Source organism: Necator americanus, assembly GCF_031761385.1.
Source record: "Necator americanus strain Aroian chromosome Unknown Necator_2022.05.29.01.07, whole genome shotgun sequence".
NCBI classification, from domain to species: domain Eukaryota; kingdom Metazoa; phylum Nematoda; class Chromadorea; order Rhabditida; family Ancylostomatidae; genus Necator; species Necator americanus.
Genome location: NW_026986548.1, coordinates 263,237 through 286,428, shown reverse-complemented (window position 1 = coordinate 286,428; position 23,192 = coordinate 263,237). Strand labels below are relative to the sequence as shown.

General features: G+C 41.3%; 2 protein-coding genes across 4 annotated transcripts; both read right to left on the bottom strand.

Moving 5' to 3' along the window:
• Nucleotides 1-10,258: 10,258 nt before the first annotated feature.
• RB195_026482 (uncharacterized protein) lies at nucleotides 10,259-12,042 on the bottom strand (the record flags this gene model as incomplete). Its single annotated transcript, XM_013435522.2, has 4 exons — nucleotides 10,259-10,349; nucleotides 10,457-10,524; nucleotides 10,685-10,813; nucleotides 11,935-12,042. The coding sequence occupies 4 exons, from the start codon at nucleotides 12,040-12,042 to the stop codon at nucleotides 10,259-10,261; spliced, it is 396 nt and encodes a 131-aa protein (XP_013290976.1).
• Nucleotides 12,043-21,816: 9,774 nt separating this feature from the next.
• RB195_026481 (uncharacterized protein) lies at nucleotides 21,817-22,495 on the bottom strand (the record flags this gene model as incomplete). Of its 3 annotated transcripts, XM_064176930.1 has the most annotated exons (3): nucleotides 21,817-21,991; nucleotides 22,153-22,271; nucleotides 22,346-22,495. In XM_064176930.1, 3 exons carry the CDS (start codon nucleotides 22,493-22,495, stop codon nucleotides 21,817-21,819), a joined length of 444 nt encoding a protein of 147 aa, XP_064070936.1. The 3 variants fall into 3 exon arrangements, with proteins under 3 accessions (XP_064070936.1, XP_064070938.1, XP_064070937.1); XM_064176929.1 differs by lacking the exon at nucleotides 22,346-22,495 and having other exon boundaries at nucleotides 22,153-22,262; XM_064176928.1 differs by lacking the exons at nucleotides 21,817-21,991; nucleotides 22,153-22,271 and having other exon boundaries at nucleotides 22,292-22,495.
• Between the last annotated feature and the right edge of the window lie 697 nt (nucleotides 22,496-23,192).

Sequence of the window (23,192 nt, the reverse complement as noted above, 5' to 3'; positions counted from 1 at the left end):
CTTTGCTCTTTTTCGCCAAACTGTCGCTAAACTTTCAAAAATGAGGAACTATTTGGAAGGGAAAGAAAACTGGAGTTTTCAAAACAATGCATTTGGAGAAGAAATGAATATCCTATTTCGTCGGATGAGAAACGATTGTAACTACGTTAAGATTGCAGCATGAAGTTGATACGCAAAGGAATCATCGACTTCGAACTTATTGTGAGACCGTCCCCTACTCTGCTTCGTGCCTCTGTAATCAAACAATCCAGGTTCGCATCCTTTAAGAGGCAGTAGGACTGGTTTGTTGCCATTAAAAGGATGAGAATTGAGTTGATTGACTCAATTTATTCATGAAAGATTTGAAAATTTATTGACTCAATTCATTCTACTGTTAGCAGTTTCGTTTCCATCACTTTAACAACACTGGTACGTAAAGTTGGTGCTTTAACGATTGAGCTGAGCGACTTTTCTCTAAAAACCAAGGCGTATGTTCATGCAAAAGTACACAGTCTGAAAACATAACTGACATGGGACGACCACAAAATGCACTGAATGGAATTTGCAGCAATAGCAGTAGGTGATGTCATATGTTACATATTTTTGTCAAAGGGTACAGCGGTGTGTGAAGTCACGCTAGACATCTCGAATTTCAAATGATTCACTGCGATGATTAGCCGTTACGAAGTACATAGCAACGATGACAAAAGCAGACATAGAAAACATATTTATTTCCTATTTAACCCCATACGTGTACGTATTCTGTAATTCTTTTAGATCGCAAACAACTTCAAACTATATCACAACATGAGTACCGTAAAATACTCTAAAACTCAGATAGGTCGGAAATTAGACTGATGACAACTCATAAAAGAGGCTTTTTTTATTCGAAAAATTCGAACCGTTACTTCCTCGCACACACAGACATATATATACCCTTTTAACTGATCTTTCCTTTATACCGTCCGGCTAAAGCCGGACTTCAGGCTGGTTATAAATAAAGGAAAGAATGGAAATAGTGCTGAGTTTTGATGTTCAGTGTACAGTTTTTTTGTGATCGCTTCGCTCGCCTTCACCGATCAATAAGAAATAACAGTAGCGACATTTTTGTAAAATTAGAATTGCTTTTTCTGTCAACGCTTTCTTCCATTTTTTTACCCGAAAATTTAAGCATAGATGAAAGATTTCACGGTTTTTTCCTAAACGCTCAGTTCTATATTTGGAGAACAATCAAACTTGATTTTACGTTCCTCTCAAACCTCCACAATTTGGAAACATTATTGGAAGTATGAGTTTTTTCCGTTCTCAACTATTAGCAAAGAACGATATGCTAACATGAAGACGTGAATATCACTATCGTAGTGATAAAAATAACGTTCTACGTCAGATCGTGTAAACTATAAGCTACTATGTACTGTATTTAAGCAGCCGTTCGCACGTGTGTTTTCTCCTTCTGAAAAAGGATGTTGGTTAGGTTAGGCGTTAGGGAGACATGCTGGGAAATAGATATGTGAAGGAACCACAGAAACCTATTCTGCCTTCGGGATCCCGCGCACCAATCCGACGCAGCATTCCGACCCCATGGGAGCCGTCGCACCCCATTTTACAGCTATCTGCCTTCGGGGCACGAATTCGACTCCGTACGACCCGTCTCACCCAATTTTACTGCGTTGAGGCTCTAGCGCACAAAACCGACGCCATAGTATCCGCCTCCTTTTCCTTTTGGAATTTCTTGACTGAGACACACGCATACACAGACGCACACACGTGACAGAATAAGCCCGTTGTTATACAGTATGATAGTTTGCAAACTTAGAAGTATACATTCACATAAAAGTTTATTTACCCTCACTAACATACATAACATGAGAGAAACCAATTTGCCTTATCAAACCCAACGCAAATGACTGCATAGCTTTGGACAATGGATAAAAGGTAGAGTGTTCGCCTATCAGGTGAATGGTGAATGGTTCGGCACCTCACCGTTGCAGAGCTTTGCATTATTGTGCAGTATTTTCGTGACACACAGACAAAAACACACATACATACATACATACACACATACACACACACACACTGACTAAGCGCGTTATCATATAGCATGATAATCATCCAGAAAATGTTTGTAAATAACACCGAATAGAACATATCTCTGAATTGTGTCGAGCTGAGCGTTCAACTCGAAATTGTAGCAAACACACCAATTATTTCGATAGCAGTCAAGAATGTTCTACTCGCCTTAGGATTCCCTTTAGTGTTCTGTTGTTCACCTATCGTCATTTCAACCTAACGTGAAAGACCCACTTGTCCTTGGGTTCCAACTTATATATTGAGGAATATGTCGCCAGTTTTTTTTTTTTTTTTTGAAAATGTAAAATACAGGAACAAACTAAACCAAAAATAACCGTAATAAAAAATAAATTAAATAAACATAATAACCATAAAAATATGACAAAAAATAATCATATTAACCATAATAGCAAAATAACCATAATAATTAATAACCAAACCTTATAAGTCGCTCAATAGAGAGCTTCTCAGTCTACAAAATATGGAACATTTTCGATAGGACTTTGCAATTAATCAAGGGGACAAGGGGACTGAAGCTGATTGCGGTTTGCGTTGTTCACAGACGGCGTATAATAATTCATGAAAATTCACCTTCCAGATATCCCACGCACACAGAGAAACGTTTTCATAGTGGCAAACTTTCACAACCTAGTCACTTACAGAAATAATTGACAAAGATAACAAAGAGCTCCGCTTCCATTTCAGAACCATGTTTCTGAAATCTGTGATGATAAGAGGAAGAGCGTGCAACTGTGGGAAGAGAGGTTTAGCCACCGTTTATTGAAAAAAGCATAATGTTGACGTCTTTTGTAGTATAACACGAATCTAGAGGAAATTCCGTGTCTGTGACATCCCAGAACACACTTTTTTGGAGACACCTCTTACCTGCGTTGGAGACCTTCCCACTGGATCAAATCAACTGTCAGTCTCTGACAAGGGGCATTCATAAATTCTGGGAAATAGAACACTGGTCTTTGAACAAATGCGATCTCAACATACTACACATCTCAGTTGGTGCAGCACGGTACTATTCAAGAGTTCTTTTATTTCCCACAAAAGTTCTGAAGGGGACCTTTGGATTGAAACCACAAAATATGTCAGAGGGTAGTTAAAGACATCATAAATAAATTTCATATCATTGTTATATAGGCTTTTATTGAAAGAAGCAAGATTTTGCCGTGAAACTCCATATGTGAGCAGGGCACACACTGCACATTTACTGAGTGGTTACGTGTGGCTGCGGTGGCGGGTTGGCTGCACATGGAGAAAGAAGGCTGTGAGCGCCCTCTAGAGTTGCTTGCACTTGATAGTCTAGCTTACTTAGACATCCCACTGCATTATTTCGTCATTAGGATAGACGTTGGTCGGTCATCTTACGTGTTCTGATCTGCTGCTCACTCGAGAACAAAAAAGTGGCGTGACAACCTTCTACACAGGGACTGTACATTACATAGGTATGACGTCTCATACAAACAAATAAACTCACTTTGCACCCGCAGCATGTGACTAGTACAACGAAGAAATAGCGGGTAGCGCGAATACGGTGTCAGAAGACATCACGGAGAACACTACAAAACTATACAATAGAGGAGCACTGAGAAACGGTAACCGTACGAAAGCAGCAGCACAAACCAAAGGCACCCTAACTACAACAGAAGTAGTCGTGGGGAAGTTGAAAAGCAAAAGAACGAATCAGTGGAAAAATCACGAATAATCAGAGGGATCAAATAAATGAAGTTATCTACTTTGCTTCAACGTTACTCTTACTTCAGCGGAAAAATCCACAGAATGTCGAAACCGGCGAGCACCGGAGGAATATCGGTACTAACAAACTGAACAGAGAAAAGATCACTCGAATACCAGGGATTCCGATGCACATGAAGAGCTTCGAAAGACAGAACATACGCATCGGAATCCCTGGTAAAATCAATCGATATGCAGTTGACGCTGTCTCACTCGCAAACTGAGTTGTTGCGAAATGTCGCATTCCATCGCATTAATAATCTGCAGAGTAGAGGATTTTCAAAAGCACAAAAAAGTTAATGAGGACAAGTTTTTCTAAATTTTATAGGGAAATTGAGTGCGGTCGCATTCATACTCTTGGACTACCTCCCTACGCCAATCCACTCTGCAGAAACACAACGTCGGAAGTTTCGTACGCTGCCTTAGAAATCTGTTCCATCGGCTTCCATTCTGTTCCAAGTCTCCTGCTCGTGATCACGACTCGCTCGAAGCTCCCGTTAATATTCCTTAAAGGCATCACCCCACGAATCTGAGGTGGTGCAGATTTTAGGTGGAGTATTCTTATAAGGGATAGTAGATTGTGGAGAGGAGGGTGATTCCGTCCATTTCTTCCTAATTGCATTAAATCCGGAATATACGGCTTCAGGCGTTCTGGCGCACTATTTTCCACAAGGAGTTCGACTGGAGCGCGCCAGCCTTGTGCGGCGCCGCATCTCCTGGGCCGTTTTTTCCGGCAATTAGGAAGAATTGGACGGAATCACCCCCTTCTCCGTAGTCTCCCATCCCGTATACGAATACTCCACCTGAAATCTGCACCACCCCAGATTCGTGGGGTGATGCCTTTAAGACTGCTCGTTGCTTGTGATGTTTCCAGGATTTTCTTCTGCCTGATTTCCTGAAGTTCCTTTGCAAGGACTTAAATACATTCCACTGAACGTAGAGCTTCAACGTCCTGTTTTCGAGAAATTTCTTAGCTTCATTTTAGACACGATCCAGTTTAACATCTGGCCTGCCTCGAGTATGGTGCAGCACGAGGTTCACAACAATTCGAGAAGCAGGTTTTAATCCATGTTTGCCGATGTTTTTGTTGCACCTTATTAGTCCTGGTTCTGCCGTAAAAGAGGGGCATTGCATCTGGCTTGGTTTGCCAGGGTTAATCCGTCAATGTGATATCTTGTTCCAATGGCGGAGCATCCTCGTTGATGGATTCATAGGAGCCTCCTAAAGCCGCGTTTCTTTGCTTTCTCTAAACTTCCAATCGGAACAGCAGATTAAGCGGATTGATGTTAATTGGCATCCGGGACAGTTTTTTGTTGCTCAAGTTAACTTGTGTCTTGGTCGCTAGAGTTGCTCTTTCTTTAGGTATAACCGCCAGTTTTTTTTTGTATTTTCCGTTCTTTTGGTTCGTTTCGTTGAAAGGCACGAATCTGGGGTGGTGCGGGTTTCAGGTGGATTATGTCTACACGGGGTCGTAGAATATGGGGAAGAAGGTGATTTCGTCCATTCCTTCCTAATTACCGTGAAAAACGGCCCAGAAGCTGCGGCTTCGAGTATTCCGGGGTGCTATTATCTACAATCTGTTCGATTGGAGCGCGCCAACATTGCCCACCCTCTTCTCCATAATCTACGACCCTTACAGGCATAACCCACCTGGAATCCGCACCACCCCAGATTCGTGGGGTGATACCTTTAATGCAACAGCGATGAGGATGTATCTAGCAGAAAACAAAAGAAAGAAAAGAAACATCTGAATGAATCCAATCCAATCTGGATAAACCAGAAACAAATGTACGTCTTTCTGCTGTTTTGTACTTGTTGTTAGGATTCTAATAAGTATGTACGTGTCATGCCATGGTATCGTATTCTTCATTACTAAAATTCGTTTATAAAACCTCATCAGATTTCCACTTGGCATGCCTAATTCTTATGGAAACTAGTGTTTACAGAACTGTTTTCTGTAAACACTAGTTTCCATAATAATTAGACATGCAAAAGCTGTTATTTTACTGCTTCTGAGAGGAAGAACAGACCTGTCAAATTGAAAAGCTGAAAAGCTAGCGGTATCTCATTTATCTGATTGCAGTTTGCTCTATATACTTCAACTTTTCCGTATTATCGAAACCTTAGAAGTAACTTTGTGTGGGCTGTTGACAACTGGAAACTTTCCACTTCTGAGGTTGCAAGACGATCTAGGTGAGGAAGTTTTCTGATACGTCTAGTAAAGTCAAAGACGAAAGATCGACTCTGCTCGGATATCAGACTTGCTGTGCGAGATCTTAAAAGTGCAGCTCTCTATGTAACGTAACTGGGACACTCTAAAACGGCCTTCAGGCAATTGTTTTGAAAATCATTTACATTGAGCTGCAAACTGCCAGCAAACAAACGTGCAATCCGACTTCATCAACTCTTAACACAACCCCAAAGTGCTGCCTATGCTGTATTCTCCATCCTAGTCATTTGCTGCTTGATATTCTAAGCACGTGGAAGCGCATTCAGTTAGTTTCTTCTTATGTAGCATGTTTTTGATTGTGAAATGTAGGATTTTCTGCGTTTCATCAAGGACAAGGAGTGATGTGAGAGAACACAAAGGTAGTCGAAGTACCGAACGTTGAAGCAAGAATTTCAAAAACTAATGGAAAAATTCTTAAATGAGGTAAGGTAATGTGTCATATTAATATGAACATGTTAAATATAATAAATATGGTCATTTATAGATATTCAAACCCGAGAAACACACATCCTCACACCTGGCCTACATCCGCAGGCAACAATAGTTTCAGAACAAATTAAGATAGCTACTCTCCACATAGAAACTTCTAGGATCTCTAATGTTCACTCTGGAAGATTTACTAATAGGAGTTGGTACTTCCTATTTTGCTCCTCACGGAACAGCTAATACTACAGGGGTCATGGAAAAACGGAACGAAAAATTTACCCCGTATGCCATTTTCCTCTTGTAATACCCATCTAATAGTCTCTATTTTTAGTAGAAGGTGTGGCTCTCCTAAATGAATGAATGAGTAGTAATGGGATTGTATCTGAACCCCAACAGAAATAAACCTCGAAATCTCCCGACACAGTGTACGTGCAGTCAAGAAAGGTTAAAGGGCCAATGTAGGTAGGAACATCATTGTCTTATGTGGATATACCGTAGTATCTGTTGTCGTACCTAGTGGAAATACTTAAAATACCTTAGGGCACACATTAATTATATGTCTTTCTTATATACTCAGTTTTATTTGACTACTTGAGTTGTGTCTCAAGTTGATTTTGGGTTGTCTTTTAATTTAATTAATTCTAATATATTTTTGTGCATACCGACTGAGTATATCTTTTCCATACCCACATATGTTCTAACGTGACAATTACATTATGAGTGGTGCTATAATTACCTTTATCTGGATATTTAATGTTAATATTTCAGTATATTCAACTGTACCTGTCATGACGGAAATCCTCAGGTAACCATTGACCACAAACATTTCCTAATTGTGGTGTAAGAAGTAATATTTAGAAACCGGTTCTAATTACAAAAATGTGGATCACTCCACGAAATTGGCCGCTCATCAACAACAAATAAATAGAGGATTGATGTCGGAATACACGAAAGTACTCGTAGTACCAAATGCTGAAAAGGCACGAATTCAGAAGCTAATGTCAGAATGCTTAAATGAAATAGTAAGGTAATGTACTACATTAATATGAATATGTTAAATTGGCAGCAATAGTGACACGACTCTGAACAGTTTAAGATGGCGATAGCCACTCTCCACACAGAAATTTTAAGGATCTAATGTTTGCTCTAAAATAGAATTCTTCACCAATAAACTTATAGAAATAAAAAACCAACTTTCAAACAACTATTCACAAAACTTCATCTATGCTGGTATTTTCAAGTGTGTATGTAGAAATAACGCTATTGTCTATAAATGTGAACTGGTAGATAACATTGAACTTATTGTTAAATTTGTTAGCCCTATAATCAAAGGGCGGGTGTAGGGCAGTCGATGGGTTGTCAGCTCAGCCGATTATTCGAGTCCGCCATGGTGCCAACTTGGTCATTCATCTCGATTGGGTTGATCAACTGGTGCTGACTTTTCCGATGGGAAAGGAGCACCGAGTTGTCGCATTCAGTGGCACTCGCGGTTTAATGTGTATGCAGAAAATGCATGATTAGCTTCACCACATTTTTCCTTACAATCACTAATTGAATGTCTATGCACTTTATTTTTTGCCTTCTACAAATAGTATGAGATGTTAATTCAAAGAAATTTTTGATTTAGCCGCGTAACTGAATATCACAATTGCTAAATTACAAGTTTAGTCTCATTTCTTTCGTTTCCTTATTGTTTCCTTACTTTTTACTTGTCATTCATTCATTGTTTTCATGTATTACTATTCATTTAAGATTGCTTTTACTACTGTTTTTTTTTGTGGATTAGCCTTCCTTCCTTATTCAGGAGCATCACGAGAGGGTAATTTAATAAGGATCGTCTAGGTAGAGGGGAACGATCCAACTTTTTAACTTAAGCCTTTATCGTGTTTGTTTGATATGCTTAACAAAGTGACGCTGGAATTTCGCGCGCAGCAAAAGGTATACAAGAAAAAGTTCTTTGCATCGTTAGGAGTAAAGAGACCGCACATGCTGCTCTCTTATCCTTCATAGTGTGGCGCGCGCGACACAACAAAGCTATGAAAACGGCTATGCGTGCTCTTGCAAAATGAGGAAAAGCTGATTTCTAAGTTGTCTCGGGTCAAGCCAGCAATAGTTTATCAAGAACTTCTGAAGGGAGTTGGTTCGCCTATGCGTACCATGATATTTGTAAACTGCGCAAATGTATGCAAACTGTAAGCATGCGGCCTCTTCCCGCTTATTGAGAGGTTCGATTTCGAAAATTTACCGGACGTTGCCTCAAAGGAATAATAGAAAAAAGTCGGAAATAGGTGTATGGTCACATCAAGTGAGAAGGCTGTGGGCTGATGGTTTTAAAGGCATCACCCCACGAATCAGGAGTGGTACGGATTTAAGGTGGATTATTCGTATACTTGGTCCTAGATTACGGGGAGGAGGGTGATTCCATTCATTTCTTCCTAATTGCCGTAGAAAACGGCCTGGGAGATACGGCTTCGAGCGTTCCGGCACACTATTTTCAACGAGGAGTTCGACTGGAACGGGCCAGCCCTGTGCGGCGCCGCATCTTCCGGGCCGTTTTTTTACGGCAATTAGGAAGGAATGGATGGGATCACCCCCCCCCCCCTCCATAATCTACTATCTCGTATACGAATACTCCACCTGAAATCCATACCACCTCAGATTCGTGGGGTGATGCCTTTAAATAAAGGCATTCCAGCATGTCCCTGAACACTTTGTTATGACTTGCAGAGCAAAGTCAAAAAACATCATATTACAATGCCAATTGGAGTTAGCTATTTTGAGGGTTCGTGAAGAACCGAGTGACGTCGATGGAGTGAAGTCTGATAATGTTCTTCAAGTCTTCTTCTTCATCAAGTTCGTCTGGAGTTAAAGGCATCACCCCACGAATCTGATGTGGTGCAGATTTCAGGTGGAGTATTCGTATATGGGATGGGAGACTACGGAGAAGGGGGTGATTCCGTCCACTTCTTCCTAACTGCCGTAAAAAGCGGCCCGGAAGATACGGCTTCATTCGTTTTGGCGCATCATTTTGTACAAAGGGTTCGATTGGAGCGCGCCAGTCTTGTGCGGCGCCGCATCTTCCGGGCCGTTTTTTACGGCAATTAGCAAGAAGTGGATGGAATTACCTCCCTCTCCGTAGTCTCTCATCCCGTATACGAATACTCCACCTGAAATCTGCACCACCTCAGATTCGTGGGGTGATGTCTTTAATCAGCCGGTCAGGAATCGGGCTTCTACCTAGATTAAATGGGAAATGAAAAAATTCTTCTCACTCTTGAAAAGGCATTTGAAGAGCTTGAGTAACTTTGAAATGGGTTGAAAAATGAACGCAAGATAGTGGTATAAGGTAAGACAAATAGTAGATTTTTAAGTACAGAATCAGAAGCCATTTTTCTTGTGCCATAGTAATAAAAATAGTGGGAGAGTTGCGCTGCATTCAGTGATCTTAGTTGATAATTAAAATATGTCGTTAGATTGCTCCTTCCAGATTCTGTTCTGGTGCTTTTAATTGGCTTCTCCTTACTTTGGAAATTCCATTGGATATCTACTTGATTTGGCTTATTCAAAAACACTCGTGTTAGCTAGCTTCAAGAGCGATTTCGCGAAAAGATCGAACAACCAGAACTAGTTTTCCATCGAGGAGAAGGGAGTAGAACAACGCTTGGTGGACCATCACTGTGCAAAGGAATGTGCAAGAGTGAAGTGAAATTATCAAAAATTTATTAACGTATTCCAAAATCCATTCTCTATGATATACCAGTAAAGGGAAACGCGAGAAAATGAAGTGAAAATGAGATTCATAAACAGAATCTAATTGGACAGAAGATAGTATATGAGGGCAACCACAATGGCGATCAAACCAGGGTAAATCAATGCTTCCAACGGATTCGACGACGCTCCTCTAAAGCAGAGCAGTTAATGTCAACTTGGTGTGCTCTTAGTTCAAGAATGTTCCAGCTGGTCATTTTGATCAGCTACGCTTTGAGTGCTGAACAAAGATGATCTAACCTCTGTTGATTATCCGACGAACTGGTGGTCCACGTCTTTTTGTCGTAAGAATATAACTGCTTCTCTCCCTGAAAACACGTTGTGTTTAAATTGGGCTTCTGAAGCTCATTGCAGCAATATTTTCCACGAAATAGGCTATCCAAATTCGCTTGTTGAATGAAGCATAAAGAAATTCCTTCCCGGAGTATTCAGAACTCACGTATTTAAGAGAAAACTCGTAAATCTCACTTCAACAATATCTCCTACGAGATACTCTTCTCTCATTTGACGAGCATCTGTTGAATGACCGACGTCTTCAAATGCTTCGGTTGCATCACCGCCAGCTTGCTCCAGCAGCACTTCGCAACCTCCAGGATGCTGAATTCCCGGAACTATTAGCTATCAACATTCAGAAATGAATGAGTAATGAATGGAAAAGGGGGAACTAGACGAAAACTCAAATGAAAATAGTAGCATTCCTGTTGGAAACATATGGCTGTGTTTTCGAACAAAGTTTTATAACAACCGAGTTGTTATTTAAAAAGAATTCGTATTCTCAAAATGGGCAAGCGTGTTCCTTGAAGGTAGCATACCACGAATCTGGGGTGGTACGGATTTCAGGTGGAGTATCCGTAAACGGGGTCGTAGACTATGGAGACCGGAGTGGTCCCGCTCATCTCTCTCTGAATCACTGCAAGCAGCCGGCCCTTGAATGCTGTTCTGTACGATGCCTTCTGTTGCAGCGCGCCACCCTTGCACGCGTAGCGTCCCTTACTGCCTATCGGGGCAGTCCGAATTGATTTTTGACGAATCGCAGGGCGGAGGCGGTACAAGGGGTGGAGCGTTGCAATAGATGGTGTGAAAACAGCGTTCTGGAGGCGGCTGTTTGCAGTGGTGCAGGGAAAGATGAGCGGAACCACCCCGCATACGCATACTCCACCTGAAATCCGCTCCACCTCAGATTCGTGGTATGTTAAATTTTTCAGCCGCAACGAACAATGTCAACGAAGCTTGAAGCGACCTCTGCGTTAATTTTTCAAAATTTTCCTCTTCATTTTTTTTTTGCACAAACTATGGCATTCATGAATGATCACTCAACTTATCGTCAAAGTTCATCCTTTTTTAAGTGCCTTTCGCTTTCCCTGCTACCTATTCATCTCTTTTTTCGATGAAATCTATAAGACGTCCCATAATATGTATTATTACACTTAGTGCACTCGTAATAGAAATATAGGAACAAAAAATCGACACAAAATTGAAAAAGTAAGGACAGATTCATTTGCACTTAAAATTTTCAGGAGCTGAGGTTATAATAATATTGGAGCGAACTTTGCGCAGGCACGAGCTGGCTTTCAAAAATACGAAGAAAAGTGAAGCTGGACTATTGAAACGATAATCACTTAGCGTATCGTCATAAAACGTTAACATTCATTTCTAGAAAGGGTTAAAATTGCTAATCGAGTAATGACTCAATAAACAGTTTAGAAATAAGAGCAGACCTCATCCAAAAATTTTGTGACATCGTAAACTTTGTTGCCGATTACGAACCAAGCTGATTTGTTGTTGTTGTGTTGTGATACCTCCTTCCTTGTAAGGGAAGGCGCCATGCTAAGTGATTGAAAGGAAATAGATCACATAATGGAAAATGAGTAGAAAATTTAAACGCAAATACATTACTAGGATAGAATCATGAAGTGTGGAATGAAAGATGTAAAAATCATGTCAGGAAGTACATCAAATTGAATTTAGAAATTATTGATGATGAAATGTTTGTGTTAAGAATAGATGTAATTAACATGAGCATGTGAAAACTGGGAAAAATGTTCCCATTGGTACGGAGAGACTGGAAGAGGTCTAGGTATACAAGTGGTGATCTGAAGAAATGCTATTGAAACCAATCCGTTGTTTTAGCAAGATGATTGTCCTCTGTATGACTCAAACAATATTTCTTTTTTTTTTTTTGAAAAAGGCAAAATTGAAGAATACATTAAGGAGGGGTATAACTCCCTGTTTGCGGGGCTCAGATGTGGCCAAAACTCGTTTGAATTAGCCAAAACAATCATGTGCTACAGTTTGAAATTTTGCTTTCTTTGGGATTTCTTTTCGTACGAGCAAGGTTTAAATGTGAAAAATCTCAGCGAGATACCGTAAAGAAAGTCCGCAGCTTAGGCTACACGGGTAAATGTGTAAGCACCATAGGATTTTTAATCAGTGAGAATAAGAACAGCAAGAATAATAAGAATCAGTGAGAACAGAGCTGCAGCCTCTGACTGATCCAATATCAAAAAGAACGGTGGAGAAATGACCAGATACAAACCACATTTGAACGAGAACAAAAATTCCAGAGAAATTAAAAATTTAATTTGTGGAGCAAAAAAAAAAATAATGGAAGCAGCAATTCAAACATTCTCGTGTCTTCGGACCTCGGCATACTTATGTCCACGTTTCCTACTGCGGGGCGGGGCGGCGCTGTCTGTAAGAGGTTGCGCTGTGGCTGCAGCATGATCGATCGAACGCTCGAATCCGTAGTGCAAACCAAGCCTATCATCCCTGCGGGGTCGACAGATTGGCACCAGACTTGTCTGGGAGGATAAAAACACTGACTCGGTACATCGACTAGCCCCCGCGAGTCATCGCAGAGGCAGGTTACGCGTCCGTAAACCTCGAACGATTCTGAATTGAAGTGAATGCGGTTGCGCATCCCAAGCGCACTGATTAACGCTAGATACTTCACTTTATCTTTTATGTTTTCTATTTGTGTGCCTGCGAGATTTTTGGATGAAACTTTCATTAGGATCATGGTTTTCAACTTGGTGCAGTGCGATTTGTTTACTATGCTGAACAATAGTAATAATTCACAATAACACGATAACAAGAAATCATAACACACAGTGACAAATGATTAAGAAATCAAAACATGTCGAATTACTGAGATGGAATGCTCATCGCTGCCCAATGTACAATTCTTAGGTAATAACGTCTAATCGTCAGGCTCATAAGGGTTTCATCCAAAAAAAAAACTCGTAGGCACCCCAACAAAAACAATGAAAGTAACAGCTCCCAGACCCTCTCGATACGCCATCTAACGCTTTTGCGTTTATCGTTTATGGAGAACAATAGGCAGTGAATCAAACAGGGGACGGATTAAAGGCATCACCCCACGAATCCTGGGGTGGTACGGTACGGACCCTGTGGGTTATACCTATGCGGAGTCGTAGAATGTGGGGAAGTTCTCATGACGGCAGGCAGGGGCGAGGCGCAAGGGTGGTGCGTTGCAGAGGACGTCAAAAAGAACCGCCTGGTTCCGAAGCCGTCTGTTTAGAGTGATGCAGGGAGAAATGAGCGGAATCACCCCTTCCCCAAACCGTATAAGCATTACCAGCGTGAAACCCGTACCACCACAAATTCGTGGGGGGGATGCCTTCAAACCATAAAGGAGCATTTATAACAACATTCTCTAGATATTTCAAAATTCGAAGCACCTGTTGTCTGGACTATGGGAGTTTTTACAGTATAACATAGTTATAGTGTCTTAAATGCAGCATACCACGAGTCTGACGTGGTGGGGGAGATCGCGGGAAAAGCTGGAAATGCGGTTGTAGATTGCAGGATCCGTGGTTGTTCCGCTCACCTCTTCCCGATGTCGTAAAAATCTACGTCGCTTTTCACTTGCAACGACCCTTATGCACGTGCAAGCGGTCGAAGATCAGTGATGTCTTCTCGCCGGCCTATTCAAGTGAAACCAACGAATAAGCTGCTGAGGGGACCGGAACGTGTACACAGAGGATCGTTCTAACGTACCTTGTAGTAACCAAAGTGGTTTCCACATCATTTCTTAAGACGATCAGCGAGAGATGAGCGCAACTACCCTGATCCCGCATCTCACCTCTATCTTTTCCCGCGGATTCCCTTTTTCACAACGAGAAGAGATGAGCAAAACCACCTCGGAATGTACAATCCCGTCTCTGCTTTTCCCGCGGATCCTTCACTACGTCAGATTCGCGATCTGCTGCCTTTAGTTGATCGTAATATAATGAAGAAAGGCTGTTGTAACGAGAACCCTGCTAGAAATCATGAAACGCATACGCTTTTGTTGATCAGAGAAATCACATCATAAGTAATTCACATGACTTCCCTCACTTCCCTAACTACATCGATGCGGGACCCAGCCCTGTATTGCAGAAACAATTCCAGTGCTAATACGAGCGGGAAAATTACTCCGCTGTGTGATGCGTTTATCCGCGGACGGATTTCAATTGAATAGCAATGTATCAAACCAATAATTTCCAGTAAGATTTCCATAAGGGCAGGTGTAGTGTAGCGGTTAGAGGTTCCGCTTCCTGCACGATCGATCGGAGGTTCGAATCCTAGTCGGCTAGTCACCGCAAGTCATTGTATAGGCCGGATACACGTTCGTAAACCTCAAACGATTCTGAATTGAAGTGAACGTGGGGGCGCATCCCAAGCGGATTGATTAACGCCAGAAACTTTATCCTTCATCCTTTAAGATTTCCATAAGGAAGTTCCAATAAATGTATGTGATTTTCCAAAACACTTCAACCTTAACTCGTGAACATCGTCACAGCGTATTAAGAAAAATCCAGTGTCTGCTTCGCAGAATTTGTTCACTTCCTTGTGTTTTCTTCCGTAAAGACAAAGGCTTTTCAAGGAATGCGTCAAAATATTGAATCAACGAGTTTGTTGCACGTTGCTTCCTCGGAATTGTCAAACCTAACAATGTATCGGTGTCGTATCGACGATGGTAGGGTTTCTTTGTATGTATTAGAGTGTATGAAGATATAAACTGTTTATAACTCAGTTAAGCGTGGTGGTACTAGATACGCTTTCATCCTGATGGGAATAAATACCATCTAGTCAAGTCATCGAAGTTTGATTGGATTCAGTACCAGTACACCCATCAATCATGACCATACCACGCTATGCACCATGGTACCTATTTATTTCACCAATGTAGCGCAGCTGGTAAGAGGTTGCAGTGCGACTGCACTGTCGATCAATGGTTCGAGTCCGCCCCAAGGCCAACCAAACCTTTCGTATTTTCGCGGTTGATATGTACATCAGATCTTTTCAAGTCGTGTGCGATGCAGAATATGATCGGTGCTAGACGGGTAGAGCAAGCCACTTGAGCAGCGACGACAGCGACGGTGAACCTCCTTAGGAAATACTTCAATACTTCTTTAATAGATCAGGCAAGACATAATCGAAAGCATGTTCGAAAATCTATGCGAGCCTCTTTATCCATCGTCGGATACGCCTGCTCGAGGCTATCCACGACCTCTTCTGCAGGCAACAACGATTTGGCTGCATTTGACACTTGCTGGTTCCGTAAAGACAATCTCCCAATGGTGCACGTCGCAAATACTTCCGTGATCTAATTTTTCAAATGTGTCGAGGACATAGGAAAATAAGTAGTCGCTCTATTTGAAAAGGACGGCTGATGTCGATCGAAACACATTTAGTGATCGTGAAGGCGATGGTGTACATTCTGCGAAAAACTGGTCGCTTGAATAGGACTAGGAGTGATACTGAGAGAGAGAACACATGCTCTTCCGAAACGATGTGAAGCTGGAGAAATGAAAAAAAAAACCTGCGAAAACTCTTCCTAAAGGAAACTCCTTTGGGAAGATCAGAAGACCTGATGATTGTAGCTGTGCGATGCTCGAGCTGCAGAATTGCACAAGTTTTTCATATTTTCACATAGTGCTACACACTGAATACATTCTGCAAAAAACATACATGAAACAAAAATGACACATTTTCTGGAAACGTTTCTGGCCAAAAAGAACTGCTTATTCAAAATTAGATCTAGTGAACCTCTTAGCTTTTTCGAATTCTCTCGAGAAAAAAAAAACCAACTATCCAAAGAAAGCTAAGATAATTTTGATGCAATGACTCTTATGCAATGGCATTTAAGGTTTTTTTCTGAAACTTTTTTCCAAATTCCGAAACCTCGGAAATTATCTGTTGGTTCAATAATTACTAGGAGGGCGCTTATAAATGTTCTTAAGCAATTCTATGAGGCATCATATCATTTTGAGAGCTTAACGTACCAATCGAGAACATTTTTCAAAAAGAAACGAAGGCAACGTATCATTGCAAATAACTTCTTTAAGGGTTGAAAAATCTCATGAAGCAGACTTTGTGCGCTCGTGTTTTGTGAGGTACTTCCTGGTTCTAGAGGCATCACTGCTTTTCACGGTTGGCGAAAGCACTTCGAGCGTTTCTCGCGCCTCGTCTCTGTACCGATCTGGCAACCGAATTATTATTCGTTCGCAGAATAGATACATTATTCTCAAGAAAAAAAAACTATTTGAAATAGCCATTTCCCCCATTTTTGGTCGACCATTTGCGACGAAAAAACGGAAGGATGAAAAGATTATAAGAAAAAACAGAAAAGGCTTGAATTCGGCTATGAAATTTTCAACGGTTGGTAGTGGCGTTCTGTAAACAGCTAGGAGAATATTCGCCAACAGGAAATCACTAGAAGGGAATTGTTCGAGGACGAAATTCTCCAAAAGTAAGGCACACCGTCCTTCTACATAAAGGTTGAGTGAAACCGGTTTTTAAGTGGCAAATTAAGTTTTCATCAACAAGTATGCAATTTTAAACCGGTGCTCTGAAAGCATTAATTTGAAGAATTCGAATAAGGGAGAAAAGCACGGTGAACATTCCTAGAAGCTCGCATTACCTAAATAAGAAGCATAGTTGAAATAAGGAAAAAATAAAACAAAATGATATGTGGAAAAACGAGGAAAGTCGGAAAAATAGGAGCTAGCAATATTGGTTGTTCTCGATTAAACCGAAAGGGCTGATGCTTCGACAGAAGCGGCGTAAAAGATAAGAGTGAATGTGTGGCCTCGTGTCCTAACGACACAACAATCCGTGTCGAGCGGCGAGCGATGGGAGAAATCGATTTCTCGTCCCTGAACAACAGTTATTGCCATTCAGTTAGGAAGACTTCTTTGGAAGTTCTATTTCAAAGAGGAGAAAAAGTATTGTTTTGTGACCAACACAAGCACATCACTCCAGCATAGTGGCGTTCGGAGGGTATTTCCTGTGGTGTATATCTGTGTTCACAGATCAGTGTGTAGTCTAGCGAGAAATAAACGCTACGATGCACTGGAGTGACCTTTGCTCACCAATTTCTGTCATTTCCACGAGTTCTCTAGTACAATTCGTCTACGTGAGGGAATCGTTCCAAAAGGGCATAAATACGAAATTACAAGTAGGAATAAAGGGCTACGTGTTCGTAATAGGGCAGAGATAACGTAGTTATTCATTTCCTCGACGGAACTTCACAAAATCTTCTCTTCCCGAAACATCAGAGCCAGCGACAGTATGAGAAAAATAGCAAAGTTACAAGGAATTAAAAGACTGCACCCCTCAAGTTATATATTCACCTAGACGAAACTAAGGGCATGAGATGACCATGGGGTTTTTGTTCTATACGACCTGACTGTAATGACGTGCAATGCCTCGAATTAAACGGAGGGAAATTCATAGGGCAGAGCATGGGAACCGGCAAACGCTACAGTATCCGTGCAGTGCTCAGCAACTGCTCTCGATCTACTGAGGTACTCGATTGATGAACAATCAGTCAATTCTTCCTCAGTACTTCTTTCATTTTTATTTGTCTTTGAAGTCCTGTGAATCTCTTTGGATATTGTTCATTGTAGTGTACCATGGAATGGATACCACTAGTATGAAACAAGAGAAAGTGCTTGAGAGAGCTTCCATTACATCAGAGCGCACAATTCCGTCAACTAGGGGAAAGTTGCTCAGAAAAAGAACTAGAGGCAAAAAATCACAGCAGATGCCACGTTGCAAATACATATGTATTCTCGCGGCAGGAGTGAAGGATCTATGTAACCCCCGAGAGGAGAATGGGTCCCTCAAAAAAAAGGAGCAACGGTAGACAAAGAGAAATTCACTTCTCGACCTGATATGAAGACACGACGTCGCAGTGATAACGAGAGAACGAACACAACAGAAGACAAACTGTAGCCTGACAATCGCACCACCCCTTTGTCTGGCCTTTTTTCTCAAAAGAATATGTGCCCAATTGTAGTGCTTAGTGATTAACCTACGTGATGTTGACCAGAGATTGCGATTACAGCATCTACGCTTTGCCAAGAGATGCAGAGTTTTGGACATATTATTCACTACTTGTTTGCACAAATTTCAGAAGAAATTGGTAAGGGAATTGGGCTTTATAGACCTATATTTACAAAGATATACGTATACAACAACATTAATAAATAAAAATTCCAAATACAATAGAGGGAACTCAGAACAATCCGATTTTCTTTTTCTTGAAGCAGACACATACAAGTGATTTTTCACATGGTTTTTATGTGCGCGAACGAACGCCAACGTCTTGCTAAGTGCATTCGAAAACGTGTGCAAAAGAGAGTTTGAGGAGAAGAACAGAAAACCATACCGGTTCTTATGCTTAGTATAGAAGTTTATCCGAAAAGTATATACTACCAAATCGGCGTAAAAAATACGAGTAAACAGTTCGTTCTCTGTTTACTTTAGTACCTCATTTATTTCGCTCATGTGTAACTTCGCACAATACAATTTTCCTTTTTACGAGTTTATCAAAGCTACGTCTAAGATTGTCCCCATTTATGGCGATGCTAAAGTTCGAAAGGAGAGCTACTCTTCGGATCAAATCTAACCGCCTAGTTGGATTCCCACAAATATTAGGAATTTGAAAGTGAATTAACAGATTAATGAGAGTAGTAACAAGAAAGACGGGCCTCGGTAGGTGTATTTTACTCTACAAGTCTTTCTTTCTGTTTCGCTCATTTCCTATTACATGCAAAAAGTTCTTGGAACGCAAAAAGAGAGCTCTCTAAAGGTTCGTTTGACGGGTTGCTGAACGTTTGACAAAAACACTCTGCAAAAAGAAGCCAGTGAAGATGTTCAGCAATGCAGTAAAAAGGTTCATTCTGTACCATCACCATTATTGTTATATTACACACTCAACAACCGCTCACAGCATAGAACAAAGTCAAAAATGATATCAGGGATTTAAATAGCAACAAAGGGTTAGCTAGATGAGAGAGGTAAGTGTAAATTGAAATATCTAAATGTGGAAGAAGAATTTGCTTGGAATTTCCTTTTGCAGCATGCTCAAGTATCTCTTCACTCTTCTTCCATTGCTCAAGACAAAAAAGAATGAGCAAAGTTAATGTGGAAAGGAAAACTCATGAACATTCTCCAGAGAATACACAAACTGCTAAATGTTTCATATATTTCATCAGAAGGGGCAGTGTTGTTCTTCTTATGCTCACTTTTTTCCTTTATCATAACGAAGACTATTTGCTATCAACAGTTGTAGTTTGTGCTGTATGGATGACGGATGGAGATATATTTTGTAGCGTGAAGAACCTGAAAGACCCAGCGCCGATGAAAAAGCCAAAAGATAACTGCGAGGGGCTTTCCTCGATAAAACGGTGAGAAGTGGAAGGCAAAATGGGTAAGGCAACGAATGTTGTGACGATGGGAACCATCTCGGAGATGTGAACGACGATAAATCATGGGCAACAGAAGAGAACATATTTGCTGGATGGACGAGCAATGGGCTTTTGGGACACCAAATAACTTCCAATTTGTTTTTATTCTTGAGCCCTTTTTTATCGAATCTTCAGCAAAAAAAAGGGAAGACTGATGCATCTAAGGAATGTAGGGGTAATGATACAATGATTATCTTGCATAAGAACTAAATAAATTCTCGGTTCATGAGATCACGCCATTTTCTCTGTCTTTAACCGACAGTGCTTTTAGGTAGAATGATGTAAGAGAGAAGAAATTGAAGAAAACAGCCAGAGAGACTTACGAAATGACTTTGGGAAGGTGTTCAGTGATAATGGTTTCTCACAAATGTGAACGGCAGAAAAAGTTTTAAAAGAGCTAAAGCGAAAAAGCTCTTAAAATAACAATATTTCCGTCAGAAAAAAGAAACTGAAGATATGTTTCAACTTTTCAATCTTCCGAAATAAATTAATCTTACAATTCTCATCTCATATCTGATGGGAAACCCAACTATCAAGTACATTCCGATTTTTCAGTAAGCACAAACGTTACGAAGAAGAGCAAAATGGCACGGAAAACGCGGCATCCTCGTCCACGGTCTCTTAAAGATCACAACATCAAAATAATGAATCAGATTGTTCGGTGAGATCCTCTTCCAGTTGCTTAGTGTCTCACGGAGTAGGTTTCTAATCTGAAAGAAATACTAAGACGGATTTTGCACAAAGAGGCTCACAATTTAAAAAAAAAACATTCGTGCGTTAACTGAAAAAAAGACATCCGAACAGAAAGAGTACCACACCAGACGTTACATGAATGAGATTTTGGACATGATTGACGAGCGAAGAGAGTCCTTGAGAATTCTCAACACATCAGTGTCTGACTCGACGAGATATGAATTTACCAACCCGCAGCTAAACTTAAATTCTGTGCCGTGGAAAACACTGCTGTCATCAAAAATGAAAAGACAGAAGGGACTAGCTCCAACTTACCGACTCCTTGAACAGTCGGGGAATCGTCCTTCAGCAGCGCTTCTGTGCACAATGTGTTCTTACATAAATAGTTTCGAACGACCTTCCGAGTCTCAAATATCATTGACCCGAATTGGCTTCCTGTTTCCGAGAAGAGTCAGAAGAGCGAACATGTTATGGATCACAGGAAGTAAACCTCTTCCTAATCCACCGAATGGAGGGTGCCCTTCACAGGAATAGATAGAGATAGAGGCGAAATTCACGAATATGAAAGCAATCACGCTCAATTCTTTCTAGTTACTTAGAAGAAGTTCGGAAGAAACCGTGTTGTCTCATTTCAATCAGCTAGTTCACTTTTGCTAGGACGGGCTTATAATTTGTTCCGACACTAACTTGATTTTTGGATTATTTTGTGGTAGAAAAAAGAGGTATTCATGTTACAGTGATTGTAACATGAATACCTTGATTGTGAAGCGACAAAAAAAAACAAATGTCTTTGAATATTTTATAAAACAACCTTGAAATAGTCATGTAGAGAACAAATCTAAATTGAATATGTTCAAGGCACCTCTGCTGAGAAAATGGCAGTGCGTTTGGGTTTATGCGAGTTGCAAACACAAGAAGATGCAGCGAAAATAAAAAATGGCTTCTGAAATTTTATTGATATGGTAAGTTTATATATTTAAATTTATATGGGCGGTGTTGCGCAGTCGATAAGAGGTTCCGTTCTGGCTGCAGCATGACTGATCGGATGTTCGATCCCTCCTTAACGCCAACCAATCATCCCTTCGGGGTCGATAAACTGGTACCAGAGCTGTCTGGGATGATAAAAACATAGAAATGACACATGGGCTAGCCTCTTCTTCTTCCTAGCGTTTGTCCCTCGTTGTTGTAGAGTCCGCCTTTCTGCTTCCTGTCTTCCATTTGGTTCGATCTGGAGCATGAGCCGTACACGAACGCACATCTATCATATTCAACTTCACACAGTCTAACCAGCGTATCCTTGGTCTGCGGTGTGGCCTCACGCCTGAAATATCGAGCTTCAGAGCGGTTTTGGCAGTATTTTCCTCTCGCTGCAAGACGTGACCGAACCATTTCAGTCGCGCTTCATCTTTTTATTTATCGAGACGACGCCGAAGATGGACCGTCCAGTGTCGATGTTCGATACTTTGTCTTCTAGCGTTACACCTATTAACACCCATCACCTCAACATCCGCATCTCCATAGCGTGCAACACTTTTTCTAAGGCTTTCGTCCAGCATTCGCAATAGAACGATCGCAACAGGACGCACAACCATAGAACCGTCCTGTGGATCTTCGACTTCAGTCAAACAGGGACTTTCTTGTCGCACAGCACGCCTGTTGCCATTTTCCATTTCACCCATGTCGCATTAACACGAGCTCGACATTCTTGATCAATGTCGCCTGTGGAAGTCACTTCGGATTCAAGGTACTTGAAACAGTCCACTTTGTTTAATTCGGTGCCATCGACAGGAACTGAACCATCTTCAATCCTTGGTTCGCACTCCATGTACTCAGTTTTTGATACATTGAGACGCAATCCATGCTGCTGCAGCCGATTTTCCCAAGACTGTACTTGTTTTTGAAGGACATCTCAAGACTTCGACGCGATCATGACATCGTGGGCAAAGAGTAGGGTCCACGGATGCTGCTTCTAGATTCCTTTCATTATCGTGCCCATGCACAGTATGAACAGCAGGGGTGAGAATGATGAACCCTCCCTGATGAACCCCTACTTGTACAGGGAATGGCCTGCTTGTTCCAGCAGCACGCCGTACAACGTTGGTAAGCTTGGCACAAAGCAGCTTCGTCCACCACACATAGTCTTTTGGTACTCTATGCGACCTCATGGACATCCATAACAGCTCATGTGGGACCCGCTCAAAATCTTTCTCAAGATCAAGAAAATCTTCCTCAGACGAGCTTTCAGGATACGCTCAAAAACCCTCATCGTATGGCACAGCAGTCGTGTAGGCCTGTACGAAGTGAGTCAGCAATTTCTCATTTCCCTTTCCAGATAGCCACGGTCACGGAAGTTGGCCAACACTTGGACTCCGTCCTTCTGCAAGGATCTGCTTAAATGAAGTTGCAGGCCACAGGGACCCTTGATCTCTTAGCAGCTTCAAGACATCAGCAGGTATGTCATCAGGACGGGTTGCCCTCTTCGACTTCATTTTTGAGAGGGCATCACTGACTTTGACTGCAGT